Source organism: Chionomys nivalis, chromosome 3, assembly GCF_950005125.1.
Source record: "Chionomys nivalis chromosome 3, mChiNiv1.1, whole genome shotgun sequence".
NCBI classification, from domain to species: domain Eukaryota; kingdom Metazoa; phylum Chordata; class Mammalia; order Rodentia; family Cricetidae; genus Chionomys; species Chionomys nivalis.
Genome location: NC_080088.1, coordinates 27,173,862 through 27,192,394, shown reverse-complemented (window position 1 = coordinate 27,192,394; position 18,533 = coordinate 27,173,862). Strand labels below are relative to the sequence as shown.

At 34.3% G+C, this 18,533-nt stretch overlaps 1 protein-coding gene across 1 annotated transcript in view; it reads left to right on the top strand.

Moving 5' to 3' along the window:
* The window catches only part of Gbe1 (1,4-alpha-glucan branching enzyme 1), a 239,138-nt gene that overhangs the window by 159,453 nt on the left and 61,152 nt on the right, over nucleotides 1-18,533 (top strand). The window contains exons 8-11 of the mRNA XM_057765932.1: nucleotides 3,903-4,018; nucleotides 7,168-7,295; nucleotides 11,340-11,438; nucleotides 16,139-16,249. Of these exons, the coding sequence (XP_057621915.1) occupies nucleotides 3,903-4,018; nucleotides 7,168-7,295; nucleotides 11,340-11,438; nucleotides 16,139-16,249 (454 nt within the window). The remainder of the gene's footprint in view (nucleotides 1-3,902; nucleotides 4,019-7,167; nucleotides 7,296-11,339; nucleotides 11,439-16,138; nucleotides 16,250-18,533) is intronic.

Here is an 18,533-nt window from a genome sequence, read left to right as displayed (position 1 = left end):
TCTACATGTCCTTAGGAAAAGTAAGCTTTCAATGTTAGTTCGTTTTATTTGTTCATGCTGTGAGTCTTTATTACTTTTGGTCATTTTGTAGGAGATACAAAATTTTATTACTGAATCTTAAAGAACAATGATATTGTTTTAAAGCCAATAAAATTTGATTTATTATTTTCAGATACATAATGATTCCTTTGGCTATGTCTATTATTTTTTTAAATTATTTTTTTAGGCATTGCTTAAAGGTTAATAATACTTTAGAAACCTAAAGAATAAAATTTACCTTTTGAGAATTTTCTAAGTAGATACTCAGTTGTCATTTGCTTAGTTTTGGAATATAACAAGATAGTGTTTTTGGTTGTTTTTTTCCCATCCATGCTAATAAAGTGTGTCTGCACATTGTCACACCCAGATGTTGTTGTTTCTTTTCATATGTTAAAGGACTGGAGAGGGAGGGGTAGAGGAATTGGGGGGATGGGGGAGAGAAATGGGAGGAAAGGAGGAGGTGGAAATTTTTAATAATTATAAAAAAACACATTTAATAAAATACTATTTAAAAAAGAATTTTATTGCTTTTCTTGACCAAAAGAAGAATAGATGAAGTATTGTAGTAATAGGAATTAGTGGGTTACTTTTTATTACGTCTACTCTTAGTTAAAAACATGACATAGAGAAATGCCTTATTTTCAGCGAATGAATTCATATCACTTCCCTCCTCTTTTTGTCTCTGAAATATATTTCATGAGCAATTATTCCTTTTATTTTCACAGAAGTTAGAATGCAATTTTTACCTAGAAATTATTCAGCTTGTGGCATTTCTATTATGTAAAATTTATGTACATTAGTATAAACCAATCATGTAAAGATATAGAAATATTTAGCATAAGAAAAGTTCAGTTTCAAAAACTAGGAAGATCTAGAAGACATTTGCTGTGTCTGCATGAATTAAACTTTTTAAAAAATATATGAACTACTCTGTACTCCCAGACAAATAAGGAATTCTGAATGCCAGATAAAGCCTAAGGACAGTTTATACTGTCTTGTTTATGCTTTTCATGTATTTGTCTTTGAGACAAATATTCTTTCTGCCCTAAGGAGGTTTTTAGTTTATATTTTATATAAATATACACTTAGCTTACTTTTCAGAGAAATCATGTGGGCTGGAGACACGGCTCAGAGTGCTCTACAATCATGACCAGCATCTGCATCCCACATAGCAAGCCTGACATCTTACAAAAGCTCCAGATGTAGGGATAAGCCCCACCCATTGGGGGGCGTGTTCGCCTCGCGCTAATGTTTACTGATAAATCTGCTAGGCGTGATCCCAGCAGCCCTTTTTTTGCTCTGCTTTCCTGTTCTCTGCGGGAACCTGTGGTCCTGTAAGTCTATTTCCCCATTAAAGCTGTATATACTTTTATAATCTGTCTACATTAATTTACGTCGTTACATCCAGTTATGGGAGATCTAAAGTCATTTACTAGCCTTTGTGTTCATGACACACATACTCAGACACACACAAACACACATAAACAAATCTTGTTACCAAATAAGTGTATGTGTAACTATGTAGCATTATTGAAAAAGTATACATGATATTGAAAAACATGTTTTCAAGCTATTAATGACATGTAAAACTGTAACCTATTCCGATCTTTTGAAATTTTCATATAGAATTGAACCTTCTTTTAAACCAACTATGACATGTGTGGGTAAAGAAGGTATATAGGCAATCTCTGCAAGAGTCCATTCTAGTTTTGCTCTAAATCTAAAATATTTCTAAACTAAAGTTTACTAAGTTAAAGAAAGCATAAAAATGTATATCAAGAAGTAATTATACAACTATATAAAATAATTTGATTACTGTACAATTGTAACGTCTCTGTGTTGAGTTCTAATTTTAAAGTATGAATATCTTTCTTAAATGATGGTTAAGGGGCTAGAGAGATGGTTTAGGCAATAGTGTATTTGCTGAATAAACATATCGGCCTGTGTTCAACCCTAGCACTCAGGTAAATATTGATAAAATCTGTTTGCACTACCATTGCAAGGTAGGTGTAGTTAGGAATCCCTGGGGCTTGCTGGCTAGGTTGTAACTTCCATGTTCAGTGTGATATTCTCTTAGTCTTAGTTACTTTTCAATTGCTGTGACAAAACACCATGGCCAAGGCAACTTATAAAAGAAAGCGTTTAAATTGGGGCTCAAGTTCTAGAGTGCTATGGTCCATGACCAACAGGGGAGGCAGGCAAGCATCACATATCTTTATTACAAGCAGGTGGCAGATAGAGTTAACTAGGATAGATGTGGGATTTGAAATCACAAACCTTGCTCCAATGACACAGCTTCCCTGGAAGGCCACTCATTAGTCCTTCCTAAACATTTAGACCAACTGAGGCCACGCATTCAAATTGATCATATGGAGGCCATTCTCATTCAAACTACTACACGGTCTCAAAAACAACAACAACAAGAATTCTACTTCATATTCATATCCGACACCCACTTTGTTTTACACTCTCCAAGCTTGCACATGTTTACATACTCACAAAATAAATGAACATGTGTTAATAAAATACAAATGAAATACACCTTTTAAGTTTTTTAGCTAAGCATCTTGAACATCCAGGATTTCTTTCTGGTTTCATTGCTTATTTTTCTGAGTTTTTCCTTCCATTTATTTTTCAAGCATTCACTAAGTTGTAAAGTTAGGTAGCTTATTTCAAGTAGATATTAGCAATAGCATTCATCTTCCCTCCGAGGTAAAAGTTATACTTCTTGAGTTGATTATGAAAACTTAATCTCTGCTTATGTCAGATTGTTCTTTAATATGAAGTAGGTTTAAAAATACATGAATTTGAGCTGTGTTAAGGACTTGTATACACTATTACAGCTTTGTCATTAAGCTAAATGAGGTATTAAAGTCTTAAAACTACAGTTGTAATAAGATAGAGAATTCAACCATAGCTGTGTATCTGAAGAAAATACTAATTGACATTGCCCTCTTTTCAATTGTCCGAAATAGGCTTGCTTCACGTGGTGTTCTTAATTGAGTAATACAGTTCTTTTTTCCTTCTGTTTTGATGGATGTGGAACTCTGGGTACTATACTTTATGAAATATGAGGGGGGTTTTGTAATTAGACTTTTTTTTTGCTTCTATAAAAGAGCAGTCTAGTAAATGTATTTTTTATTTTTTGTTTTGTTTTTCAAGACAGGGTTTCTCTATGGTTTTGGAGCCTGTCCTGGAACTAGCTCTTGTAGACCAGGCTGGTCTCGAACTCACAGAGATCCGCCTGCTTCTGCCTCCCAAGTGCTGGGATTAAAGGCGTGCGCCACCACCACCCGGCATAAGTGTAATTTTTTACCATCTGAGGAAGTCTTTTCTCATTTATTTCTTCTATGGAATTATAGTTGCTCGAAGTTTCAGTCAAGTATTTTAAAAAAATAATCATTGAAGCCACTTCTCCATTTTATACTTTAAAAAGTTCTTAATAGAGAAAATAACCTCCTCACATGACTATGATGTAGTCATGAACAATCTTGATTAAAATTCAATTATAAATAGCATTTTCATATTTAGTTATATTATCTGTACTTGACTATCTGGTTGACAGGGGTAGAACACGGGAAAAGACAGCATAGGCAGCTTCTTTATAATTCTTCCTTTCTTTTTTATTTATTCTCAGATTTTGAATGATTCTGTGGCTAATGGGAATTTAATGTTTTCCTTTTAGAATGAGCATCATTATATAAATCATACTGGATGTTATCTACTGTTTGTATATGTTTCTTGATTATCATGCTTCTTTAGACAAAGAAGTAATTCTAGCCCTTACTCTACACAAGTGATATGTGACAACTAAGGAAGACAGTTTGCATTATACTTAACTTTGTTTTTCTCTAATATTTTAGCTGGGAAGTTTTAAGATTCCTTCTGTCAAACATAAGATGGTGGTTGGAAGAATACTGCTTTGATGGGTTCCGTTTTGATGGTGTTACATCCATGCTTTATCATCATCATGGGATGGGTAGGTACCTGATATTACATAGATGTAAAGGATGAATTTAGTTTGCATTGTCAAGTTGTAGTCAGGTGTGGGGTTCTCCTATAGAAACTGCTATGGCCATCACTGGCAGTTAATTGTCCATTGTTTATGCCTTCTTGTGTACATTTCCATTTCTATGTCTTCTTAGGAATAATGAATCCTTAATGTATGACTTAAAAAAATAAATGTAAAGAACCATTTACCATAGCACATTGATATATTTATATATATAAAGAATATATTAAACATTTAAACCATATAAAAATGATCAATTAGAATATTTTGTACATTATGCATATAGAAAAATATGTGTATCATTTACTTAATTTAAATTAAATTGAAAAATTGATCAAGCCATCAATTTGAAAGTTGCACAAAATTATACTCAGCACTTTAATTTTCCAAACACATGACATAGATATAATTGGTTTTCTTTCATTTTGTGTTTTGTTGTGAGTGAGTCTTGCTGGTTAGGCTACACTAACATCAAACTACTAATTCTTCTCTCTCAAGCTTCCTCCAGAGTGATGGAATTTCAATTATGGGTCTCCATATCCAGTCTTTATTTTATTCTATATAAATATGTTTTGGTTAAGTCTTGTTGACCATGGTGATGACCCTATGAGGAGTTTGTGTATGGTGAATTTGTATCTGTGTCTGTGTCTATATGAGTTTCTTGTGATTTTCCTTTGCTCTTTTTTCTTCTGTTCATTTGCTTTGTCCTATTCTAATACATTAGTTATTGTTTCATTATTACTCTTTCGATGCCTGTTTGTTTTCACGGTGACAAAGAAAGGGTATGAATCTGGATAGGAAGGAGGTGAGGTGAGGATGATCTCAAAGGAGTTGGGAGAATGGATAGCCTTATCAGAATGTAGTGTGTAAAAATTCTATTTTCCATAAAATAAAAATAGTAGAAACTATTTTTACCACCAACCTGAAAATAAAGCTGAGGAGTACTGGGTAGACAATCAGTCTTGACCAGTCTCTCTTCTAAGGAGGAGGCTGAAGAGGAAGAGCATACTGCTCCCTCTGAATCATGACATGGCCACTGCTTGTGGAAAGGAAATCGCAATGTCACACATCTGCCCTCACCTCTGTTTGTCCTCGAGTTTAGACAGAAGCTGTCTTTGTCTTTGAGGAGATAAAGACAAACAGGATGATCAGTGTGTTTATCTGTTCTATATTGCTGTTATAGAATTTAATTAAAGGTAAACTCTGGGATATTTTTTTGCTACCCCACTCCCTGTCCCTAATTCACATATATGCTTCACTAACAGCATATAGGATATATGTGATTAATTTGCTGGGATAATGAATATATGCCATACACCTATATGTAAGTATTATCTTGGGCCAGCAAGATGGCTCAGCAGATAAAAATGTACTGTGCAAGCCTAATGATTGCATCAGTAAGGTTAGAATGGAAGAGTTTACCACATGACATTGCCCTCTGCCCTCATCTGATTATCTTCCAGATACCCTGGCAATAACAATAAAATAAAAATTATTTTTTTTCAATTATTTTTAAAAGTTTATCTGAGTGACTTAAGGTGTCCGTTCCATATTGTAAATGAAAGATGGCTGATGTTGGTAGAGTGAGAAAATTGACTGATAATTATTATTGAGGCTTATATGTGAAAGAACATGAGGCATGACCTTTTGTAATTACACATTAACTTATCCTTTAATGCCACAAGGCAGCAAATGGATATGACAAAACTAGGGTCAAAAGAAAATGCTTAGGGAAATGGAATCATGGGAAAGACTGGTATTAAATATTGGTTTGTTTTTTGTAAATAGGACTAAGTTATCAAAAGAACACACAGTGAATGATCTAATCATTCTAGACATACTTGGAGTAACAAAAATGGCAGTTGGAAGTTTTGGTGATAATTTATTCATCATCATTGCATCTCTGTATTGGACAAATCACAGCTATTTCAATGTAAATAATAGTTCTCAGTTTCAAAGTGCTTTAATATTTACTCTGTTTTAGCTCAGAGGGTCAACTAGAACCTAACATTGGCATTAATTGTTTTTTCTATTATTTTTGAACCATAAAAATCCCTGTTCCTTCTCAGTCCCATCCATCCCTCAGTCCTCCCCCCCCCCTGCAACCTCTCTGAGGGTGAGGCCTCCCATGGGGAGTCAACAATGTCTGTCATATCACTTTGAGACAGGACCAAGGCCTTTTACCCCGTATCTAGACTGAGCAAGGTATCCCTCCATAGGGACTGGGCTCCAAATTTTCAGTTTATACACTAGGGATAAATACTGGTTTGACTGCTAGCAATCCCACAATTGGCCAAGCCATACTACTGTCACCAACATTCAGTAGGCCTAGTTCGGTCTTATGCAGGTTCCCCAGCTGTCAGTCTCATTAACTCCTGCCAACTGTTTCTGTGGGTTTTCCCATCATGGGTCTTGGCCCCTTTGCTCATAACATCGCTCCTCCCTTTCTATGACTCTTTTTTATTAACTAAATATGTTCTTTGATATGTATATATAATGGAATCTGATTAAGCTTCTTTCCCAATTCTCTTATCTTTTTCCATTGCTACCAACTACCCCTCTGCTCTCCCCATCTCATGACTCAGCTTTGTTTGTGACCCATTTACTTCATCAGAGCCCTCTGTTTGACTAGAGGATTGAGACTCTCAGCTTGAGCCTGTCTTGGTGGGACCACACTTAGGGGCACTGAGTCCTACCTCAATCAGTCCAGACCCAGTAGTGAGTGTTAGGCCCTCCTTATTCCCCTCCTCTACCCATGCCTGGTCCTTTCAGGTAGCATTATTTTTCTTTTTTTTTGATATGGTAGGAATGGATTGGAATTTTGACTTTTAGCATTCGTTTTCAGTTACTTTACTTATTTCACTGCTATAAAGTTTAGTTAGAATTAAATTACATCTTTAAATTGTTCCTTGTTTTGTTTCTTTCAAACAGAAATTGATTTGTAGGATTTTCTGATATCTGAGTATTGGAAAGCAGTATTGAGTTAGTGCATTTTCTGGTGGTAACTTCATGATACTCCCTTACAGTAGCGTATTCCTCACAATCTGAGATATGTTTTCATAGACTTAAGATTTGCTTATTTATATACCATATTCCTTTTTTCCCCTTTTAATCAGGTCAAGGGTTTTCGGGTGACTATAATGAATATTTTGGACTACATGTTGACGAAGATGCTTTGATTTATCTCATGTTGGCAAATCATTTGGCTCACACATTGTATCCAGATTCTATTACCATAGCAGAGGTAAGGCTGTGTAATGTTGTACACCTCACCCCTTTAATACAGAATATTTTGGTAGCATACAGTATTTGAATAACTGAACTCATATCATCAATTATTGCAAAATTGGCATTGTGCACTGACGATGGTCCAGCCCTCTTGTAAGGATGGCACATTATTTGGAATTCACTGTTTTCCTAGTAGGGAATAATTTACACTAATTGCTTGTCACTATTCCATTGTTAGAAAGAACATGTCAGTGGTTAGGAAGTAAAATGTCCTAATTAGTGGACAGTTCCTTCTTCCTGAGACCTTCAGTGATGAAAAGAATTGAGGACTAATGTGCCTCTGTCAGTTCTGTTCATTCATTCATTCATTTACTTATTTATTTGTTTATTTATTTTCTGGCTTACTCATTAGAGATGTCATGGATCACTGCCTGCACACTTCTCTGAAGCATTTTGTGTTCTGATGTGATTACCTTTCTTGTTTACATTATGGCTCTCAGGCTGTCAAATGTTCACTAGTTATTCATGATTATTAAAAGTTCATGATTAACTGTCCCAAAGCTGTGCTGTAATGATATAATTTGGTATATCCATAATTGACAATTCCCTCCGTGGTGATAAATATGATAAATTAAGAAGTTTGTTAACTGCTTCTGCTAATTTAGATTTAATACCAACCCCTTTCATGCAGTTTTATGAGTCTTCTAAGAAAGATTATTATTAATATTGAACTTAGAATTTTAATAATTTTTAAGTATAGTTGTAAGCCTTTAAGATACTAACCTTATGTTTAAGAAGAGTCATGATTAAGCTTTACCCTTGTCCTGTTGGAATTCCATTTATTGGATTGAATTCCCTTCTTACTGAATTTATTATTTTTATACACTTTTTCTGTCTGTCATTTCTCAGAAACAATAGTCTCTAGGTAGTTCATGTAACTCTATTGTTAGACTATAGTTAGAAAACAGTTTTATTTCTGTCAGACCTTCCTTTTGCCCTTTAAATGTCATTTGGGAATATTTTCAAAAGTTAATCCTGAAATAAATTCTTATATAGAATTATTGCAGAAGTCCAAAACTACAATACACCCAGTAATAATTCATTGTATCAACTTCAATACCTGTTCTCAGAACTGTTAGCTATGTCTAATTTGTTCTGAATTGCTTTTAACAGCAAATATTTTATATTTAATTTTACTTCTTAAAAACCTATTTTAATTTATCTGTCAAACATCAAAAATTATTTTGTCAATTATATTTGTGACAACCCAAAGCAGAGATAATATATGTGGCAAATTACTACGAACAATTAATGACAGTGCAAATGAAAAGTGAGTAGATGAAAAGGTAGCAATTATTTAATACATGAAAGTGAAGATTGTTGCATTGATCTTTCCACTCATTTCAAGTAAAATGGTTTCATCATCTAGGGAGCTCTTGTCTGATTATCACTGTTTCTACCAATGAAACTCTCAGACTTTAGCCTACTTTATGTTACTTGGTTTGAGATTTTTTTTTTAAAGCAAGATGTGCTTTCAATTTATTCTACTCAAATTGAAAACTGCTTCAATTTCAATACATGACTTCTCTGTCTAGTGGGAAGCTCTTTAAAATGCAGAATTGATTTTCATGAACTTTTTCAAAAAATTGGTAAAATGAATGTGATGGAATTTTATATAAATTTATATAGTAGAAATATGAATTTATTACTAATTACAACTATAACAAAACCGTTTTAAAGAAACTGTTCACCATTGTACAAAGTTAGTTCATTAATGGAAATATTTTTTATGAGCTATCTTCTTGATCAGTAGCCAGAAATATTCTAGATTTTAAAGAACCAAATTTATTTAAATTCAGAACTCACAATCTTTCTTATATGCTTTATCATGTTTTCACACATATGTTTCATAGTTGGAATATATTACCTTTATATATATTCTTTCTTTTTTCTTTTACATTCAAAAAGATGGCCACTTGCACCTCCTTTTGACAAAAAAACTTGGGATATCCCATAGACAAATGGGATAGCTTCCTATGATTCTGACTTAGGAATTGTGACAAATTTGATATCTGTTTTTTTTTTCTATTTTATTTTCAGAAAGATACATATAATACAGACTATATAGCTTTTTTCTCAAGCAAAGTTGCCTTGAACTTAAATCCTAGCCACCAGTAATCATTCCCGACCATTTGATCACAATGGAAGTCTTTGCAAAGTATTTTGTCTTTAATTCTGGCATCTAATAGAAGCCTGATATTTTATAGATTCTCAGCCCATTTTGTAACAGCAAATTGAACTGAATACCTACATATGTGAACATGTAACTTCTGTTTTGCTAAGTATACCTTTGATAAGTCTTCCTGATGATCTTTATTGATTCTGTTTCCATAATGAGCTTTAAAGAACTGTGAGGAAATTAAGTATGATGACTAAGCATTTTGGTTCCCAGTGGTTGTATCCCAATGTATCATGCATTTGTTTTTGTTGCTCTACAATAAGAAAGTAAATCAGTTTTGAGTCTAGAGAAGTCAACATTTTTCTTCCTCAGGCTTTTCTGTGGGTAGTATTACAGATGAGGTTATCAAAGCCGCAGCATTTTAGCTACCTCAGATTTAAGAGTGCGATGCCTTTTGTAAGAATTTCCATAGAAGAATTTGAACTATGACACATGTTGAAAAAGTTGTTGCAAGAATAAAGAGTATATACTTTAAAGGAGACCAAATATATACAGTGTAAATGATTGAGGGGGACAAGGCTCTGCCTCCACTGCCTATGTCGGTTGGGCTGGTATATATTGCCATTTCATGGTAAGTGAAGGTATGTTTGTTTATGTCTTCATTTATGCATGTAGATGAATCAGATAAATATACCTTATTTATATTGTATCTCCTAGTACTCAGAACATATTTATTGAGTACCTTCTTTAAAGTCTTCCTTTGGTTACATTAGCTAACAAAAGCAACTCCTTCCATTATGTATCTTACAAGCAAGAAGTAGGGCAATAGAATCCTGGGTAGTAAGTTGTAGAGCAAATGTGTAATGTCTGATGTCTTAAGTGAATGTTTAGCTAAAAATTTTCATATTTCTAGTATTCGATATTAAACAGGACAAAAATACAAACAAACTCTCTCATGAGATATTAGTTGTTATTATAAAATGAAATTAGAAATGGAAAAATTCCATATGAAAACACACAGTATAAGGAAAAGGTAACTAAGAGTCAATAAAACTGGCCATAGAAACTAAACAGAAGAAAATGGTTTGTTTGAAATTTATTGTGGAGTTGGAATGATAGTATTATGCTTGTATTTTGCTGTTGTTATTACAAAAATATCTTCTGTTATATACATATTCTTTTGCCCAATTTTTCAGCTCAGTTGTCTATTTGATTAATATTTACTTCTCAATATTTCAAGGATATCATGACAGGAGAACACACTCTGTCAACAGGTGATGTCTGATGTCTGAGCCATGACTCCACCATTAATAAGCCTTTCTCTCTGTCTCAAGATTCCTTCACCTCAGTGAGCCTTTGCTTCTCTATCTGCTAATGAAAACACCCAGTGCCTGATCTCAGTGACCCTTTCTAGTATGACCTACTAAAGTGAAGACACCTTATTTCTTAGCTGTTAATGTATTCACTGTGTTTTCCATTTCATCAGGAGCTAGTACTCAGAGGGCTATATATAGAGAGAAATTGTGCAGAGATATGGTATGTACATTTTTGTTTTTGTTAAACATGGTAGGTAGATTGTTTTATTTAAACCTCTAAGATTGAACAATATTTTGGAAATATTTTTACTATTTTTTATTCTCAAGGTGATACTAATGAACCCTTTCATTAAAAGCCTTTTGGAGTGAAAGTTGTCCTAGTGTGAAAACATTAGAAAAATGACGAGGATGTGAATTCACAATTGTATTTGCTTTTACAATTATGGATTAAAATATCCAGAACTATATGCATTTTTTCCTTAACTTCATTTGTTGCTCTAGATTTTGCTGTCAGAAAATTAGTTTGAATAATATGAACTGATATTTGTAATGTCCTTTGTTTTAGGATGTATCAGGGATGCCAGCTCTCTGCTCTCCTACTTCCCAGGGAGGAGGTGGTTTTGACTACAGATTAGCAATGGCAATTCCAGATAAATGGATTCAAGTAAGATTCCATGTTATTTTCATTCCCCCATGTATCTTATATGAATTTATCTGTTCAATTTATTTAGTAATCATGATTATTAGTTGCAGATATAAATGAAATGTTAGTTCTTCTGTAAGTGTATCATTCTTGTGCTTTTTTACAAGATGGTTCTCAGAATTTTAAAAAGTGTAGCCAAGTTCTCACATTTCTATGATCAAGTCAGGAGAAAGTGATATGAATCAAGTGTTGAGCAGAGTTTTGCCCTATAATCCATACCTGTCTCGAAAAACCAAAAAAAAAAAAAATACATCAAATGTCCTCCAAACATTTATTACTATCCAAAGGCATCTAGTGAAGTACAAGTGAAGTAGAAATTAATTAATTGTACTTCCTTCAGAGTGTGGTCTTTCACACAGCAAATCTAGGTTGACCGATGCCTTTATTCAACAAATCCTTACTAATTCTCAAAGAGTAGGACACAGTAATCATAGAGGGTGGGAACATATTTCTTCTTAATGCAGTTTTATTAATTCTAATAATAATAATTCCCTCTAATCCTTGCTTTATTCTCTCCGCCCCTCCTACCTCCCCCACATCGTGTGTGTGTGTGTTTGTGAATTCATATGAGTTTTCATAAAGGACCAAAATCTAATGCCTTAAATTTGAAAAACAGACTTTGAGAAGATATGCCTAAAGTCATATTCTAAATAAATATAAGAACACATCTGGCCGGGCGGTGGTGGCTCACGCCTTTAATCTCAGCACTTGGGAGGCAGAGGCAGGTGGATCTCTGTGAGTTCGAGACCAGCCTGGTCTACAAGAGCTAGTTCCAGGACAGGCTCCAAAAACCACAGAGAAACCCTGTCTCGAAAAACCAAAAAAAAAAAAAAAAAAAAAAGAACACATCTGTATGAAAAATTATAACTTCCTGATGAGACCTTACATATACATGAATTATTTCCAAGAGACCACAGTGACAGAAGTGTTTGATGTTGGAAAACTCGTAGGATCTATGACTGATGTTACTGTCATCATCACTTGCTGTCCTTTCTGTCCTTCTAGGCAGGTTCTACAAAGCTTAGCTCTGATATTGAGGCTATATCAAGTTGACTTTTGCTTTTCTTTGAATAATGATTCTTTAAACATTAGCAGGTCCACAAACAAGTATTTTATAAGGTCTGTTTAGGTTATGCGATTGTTCTGGTTTAGTACATTTAAGGATGCATTTAGTCTGTTACTATATAAACAGTGTATATCTTTTCACATTTCTTCCTTTGACATAAGGTTATCAGTCCAAATTTCTTATCACTTATAGTCTTTTATGTATAAATCATTTTTGCTTAAGTGCCACATCCCACTTTTTAATCTGTTATTAAAATTCTTCACTGTACTTCATGTAGGTTCAAGAATTTATCAGAAATATAGATCAACCTAGTCAACTACTATCTAGTCAGTCATAGCTCACAGTAGAATATAATCTTCTTATATGTTGATGGTGTTCTTTTTTTCCCTTCCAAATCTTTAAATTTAGTCCATTAAACTTTTTAGTACCTTCTCTACAATAGGAGGCTGTGTGTCATAGAAGTGGAAAGATTATCATCTAGTGCCTAAGATACAATCATTTTAAATTCAGAAACCCTTTAAGGGCATGTACCATTTTCTATTATGCATCTATTTAAAAATGTTTCTGCATCACCAATTTGTGGCTTTACTTTATGAATCTAGATGGGTTAAATATTCTTAAATCTTTTTTTTTTTTTTTTTTTCCGAGACAGGGTTTCTCCGTAGCTTTTGGTTCCTGTTCTGGAACTAGCTCTTGTAGACCAGGCTGGCCTCGAACTCACAGAGATCCGCCTGCCTCTGCCTCCCAAGTGCTGGGATTAAAGGCGTGCACCACCACCGCCCGGCTAATATTCTTAAATCTTTGGATACAGTGACTCTGGTCTGTTTTTATGAGCTACATAATTAAAACCATAACTAGGCCCTGGGCATACAGTTCAGCCCCTGAGAGCATTTCCTGCTCCATTAAAGGACCTGGTATGATTTCATATATCCATTTTGTGACTCACAGATGACTATAACTCCAGTCCCAGGTATTCCATCATCTCCTTCTGGCATCTTCCCACACTACATACATGTAGTACATAGATATATGCTACAGGCAAAAAAAAATGTAAAATAAAGAAAATAGTTTACATTTCTTCTAAAATAAATTGTCTCCAAATAGCACTGAAACCTTAGAATGTATTAAGCCAAATTAAGAGTCTAGTCTAAATATGTGTGGCTTTCTCTATTTATCTACTCAAAAGATATGGATAGACATGAATGCTAGATTATAGACATTATTTCGTTGCACTAAATTATTTGAAATATTCCTTTTGTGTTCTTTTACACTCCATTGATTAGAATGCTGTTATATTTTAACTGTTCCCATAAGAAGTATTTACAAAGAAATGGAATAGTCCTTGTTTTCTGGTTTGATTTTGCCTCATCAGATTTAGAAAACTAAAGCTATCGCATAAAGGCAATGTATGCATTTTCCTGAATTCCTTCACTATTCATTAAACAAAGGGATGAATGCATTTGGAACTTCTCTGCTCATCCTACCTGATATTTTCGTGTGACATAGACATTGATTATACTTATGCTTTTGTGATGTAGATGGGCCTTCTGTCTATGTGTTATTTTTATTGGTTAATAAAGAGACTGCCTTGGCCCTTTGATAGGACAGAAAATCAGGTAGGTGGAGTAGACAGAACGGAATGCTAGGAAGAAAGGCAGTGAAGCCAGACCCGATGGAGCCAGCCGCCAGGTCAGACATGCTGAATCTTTCCCAGTAAGCTACCATCTCGTGGTGCTACACAGATTATTAGAAATGGGTTAATCAAGATGTGAGACTTAAGCCGGGCGGTGGTGGCACATGCCTTTAATCCCAGCACTTGGGAGGCAGAGGCAGGCGGATCTCTGTGAGTTCGAGACCAGCCTGGTCTACAAGAGCTAGTTCCAGGACAGGCTCCAAAACCACAGAGAAACCCTGTCTCGAAAAACCAAAAAAAAAAAAAAGGTAAAAAAAAAAAAAAAAGATGTGAGACTTAGCCAATAAGAGGCTAGAACTAATCGGCCAGGCAGTGTTAAAATGAATACAATTTGTGTGTTGTTATTTTGAGTAAAGCTAGCTGGTGGCTGGGAGCTGGGCAGTGGGAAGCGGCCTGCAGCTCCTTCTACACTTTTGTGTTATAAAGTTATATATTTCGGTACAACTTGTAAAGGACCAGTTCTTCAATGCTGCTAAGTTGTAAACTTGTACAATGCTATAAATAATACACCAACATTGATCTAGGTAAGGTACAGAATACTCTTACTGTCTTTGTATATGTCCATTTTATTCTGACTCCCAGCCACTCCTTGATCACTAACAATGACTATTGACATTTCAGCTGTGTTTTTCTGGTATCAGAAATTTTTAGTTTTCTATTGAAATGGCAACTTGACTCAGATTTAGAATCTTGCTGCATTGCTCAGTTATTATCTCATCTTTATATTGCATCCATCACATTATCATATTTGGAGATTGTAAAACACTCCAGGTAACACAAATATAAGAATAAGAGAGAACAGGAACCATAGGACCATCTTGTAATTTTGCCTACAAGCAAGTTTTCTCAAGACTTTGAACAGAGAATTAGCCCAAGCAGAAAAAAATATATAGAATAATAGGGAAACTGCATTTAGATCATAAACTCAAGCAACCTCATATTGAGTAGGGTCACGGGAAAGTAATTTGAATGATATCCATAGTTCTGGGAAGATATAAAACATCAATACACAGTGGTAGATGCTAGGAGGAAACACTTCATGTGAGGGATGAGGGTCAGCAGTGTCATGCACAGAAAGTGTTTAACTAAGAAAGAGCAATTACTGACCTAAGGGATGACATCGGAGGTCTTAGGTCAGCGGCATCACAGCAGGGTTAAAGGGCAAAAGCCAGACCAAAGAAAATGAAGTGGAAAGAAAATCAGTGTGATCTATTAAGATAATAATTATTTTATAATTAGCATTTTCACTCTGAAATAATTGTTTTAATTATCATTGTTTATACGCTTCCTGCTAGCACATTTTTATTCCAGTCTAAAAATCTAGCAAGCGTATTTCTAGTGTATGAAACTTACAGAAAGACCTAGTGTGAAATGACAGGGAAGCGAAATGAAGTTAAGTGCCAATCATGATGATCTTGTTATTCCAGGTAATCAAAAAGTGGCAGAGCTCTCAAAGAATAATTTAAAACATATGCAAAAAAAAAAAACAGTCACCTGCACACCAACATACATGGTAAACCCTTCCATTTATGTATACTGTATTAAACTTTATAGAATGATGTAAGTGAAATATGTACAGCAGAAACATTAATGAAACCTAGCATTATCCTTGTTAATATCTTATGGGTAGATAAATGCCTACCACCGTTGCCATTTGCTTTAATGCTCTTGAATGCTTATGTTATTTGAAAATAAAGTTTTACATTTAGTAAAACCACAAAAATGATATCATCACTACACACACACACACACACACACATATGTATATATATATATATATATATATATATATATATATATATATATATAATAGTTTAGAATAATATGTATGCTGTCAGGTTGAGGTTTTAAGAAAGAAAATATGCATTAATCAGAAGTTGTTTTTTTTTCTCTTGTGTGTAGTTACTTAAAGAATTTAAGGATGAAGATTGGAATATGGGCAATATAGTGTACACACTCACCAATCGACGCTACCTTGAAAAATGTGTTGCTTATGCAGAGAGCCATGATCAGGTAAAGGAATATGTATAAAGTCATTTTTTTCATAGTCAATATTTATCTTCCCCTTAAACTTTGTATTCTGTTACATCTCTAAATGCAAACTGTTATAATTAAGTACAGATATTGTAACATTAATGTATGTATAAACATACAGGAATGAATGTTTGAAAAGCATTTTAAAGTTCCTTCATAGTCTATAAGTTATTCTTCTGAGTTGCAGTACAGTGCTTCACATTAAGTTGCCAGGATTAATGGTTTCTTTTGCCGTAAGAACAGGGGTTTTAATCTAGTGTGCTGATAGCGCCATGATAGGTATCTATGTACACTTTTCTCCTTTTAAATTTTCCCCCTTGATCACAGAAATCTTCTGCTGAAATGAATCACCCAGGCTGCACTTGTCCCAAGTTAGTCTATCTGCTCTGGTGCAGCCTGAGCTATTTTCCAAAGAGCATCAACTTGTCAAGCCCGTTCTATTGGCTGAAACTTGCCATTCAAAGTCACTCATGCAGGACCAGTTTCATCCGTTCCCCAGCTCTAAGCCTTCTATTCATTACTGTAAAATTCTACCTGTTTCTGACAGGTCTTATACTTTCAAGTTTTATACTTTACCCTCCACCTACTTCACCAGAGAGACTCCCCCTTCAGACGTGGCCCAAATATCACATTCTTTATGAAGCTGTAATTCAGGAAAGAAAACTTAACTGTCTTGTGCTCTGCCTTCTCATCCAGCCTCAGGGCAGGAGAAAAGTGTGTTCCCATTCATTTTTCACCCCTACATTTGAGTGCTGGGACCACTCTTACACCACTCAATAGTATATCAGGAAGGGAGGAATCATTTAGCAATTTAAAGCTAATTTAATTCCTTTTTGTGTATGTGTGGAAGGGTTATTCTATGTTGAACTTGATGTCTTAGGATTTGCTGTGTTGATCAAGCTATCCTGAAACTTACAGAGATCCACCTGCCTCTGCCTCTGTAGTGTTGGAATTAAAGGCAGACATCACTGTGCCTAGTTAACTTTCATTCTTATGTGCATCAAAATTATAAAAATTCCATTTTATGAGTAATAAGTAAAGGCAATAAATATTTTGAAATTCCTAGGAATGCCTATATTAAGAGAATAAATGTATTTGTTATTGTAGTATTAATAGGCATACTGTACTAATAATGGCTTTTCATTTTTCCCTTGTTAGGAATGTGCAGATACACAGGCCATTGGCAAAGCCCTGACTCACACTCTACCTTTTCTTGTGCTTGTGTATACAGTAAACTTGAAAACAACTTTGCTTGCTCAAATTCATGATTTCTTTTTTTTTATTGTTTTTTCTGCCATGTGGCATATGTAGGTACTTATCCTAAGTACCTCACCTAGAATATTTACTGTTTTGAACCTTAAGTAGAAGTTTGTTGCACTTCAAAGCAGACCTATACTAAATTTGCAACTACCAAATTGGGTATGACTTTCTTATCCACTTGAGTTTTAATGTATATGATCTATATAGCAGATCAGGTACATACCTATAAAAGCACAGTCTAGAAAAAAATAAGTGGTTTAAAGGGTAGACAGCAGGGGTGCTAGGAGGGGGAAGCTCTCAGGAAGGATGGAATTGAAATAGTGAAAATTGCTACATGTGGTGGCAAATGCCTGTAGTCCCAGCTCTTGGAAGGCAGAGGAAACTCAGGTTTGAGGCCAGTCTGGTATGCAGAGTGAGTTCAAGGACAAGCACCACTATACACAGAAATCCGACCTCAAAGCAACAACAGCAACAACAACAAAAACTAAACAACAAAAAAACTCAGTGAAAATTAAAATGCATGCATAAATTATTGCTTTATTTATAAATAGATATATATATATATAGAGAGAGATAAATCACAGTGTATTGTAAATTGCCAACACATATTTGTTTGAATAAATGAAATAAAATAGCATATGGTTGATTAAAAAATTGAAAATGAAAGCTTATAAATTTATTTTGCAACTTTTTACCCTATTTATAAAGAACTGTAGATTTACTGAGAATTATTTCATTCTTTTATGGATGAAAAATTGTCAGGAATGTCAACAGTGAAAAAACTGCCTCATTCGTTATAGAAGAAAATGTGCTCTTATTATTCAACTTGGTAAAAAGACATCTAAACACCTCTTTATACAATCAATAAGTTTAAACACATATAATACATGGTAAAAGGTATTATAGAATTTTTAGATAAATGCTTAACCTTAATTATTAAGTTCCTATCATCCAGTGGGATGTATTTTAGAGGGCTACTTGACTTTGAAATAATCTTCCCATG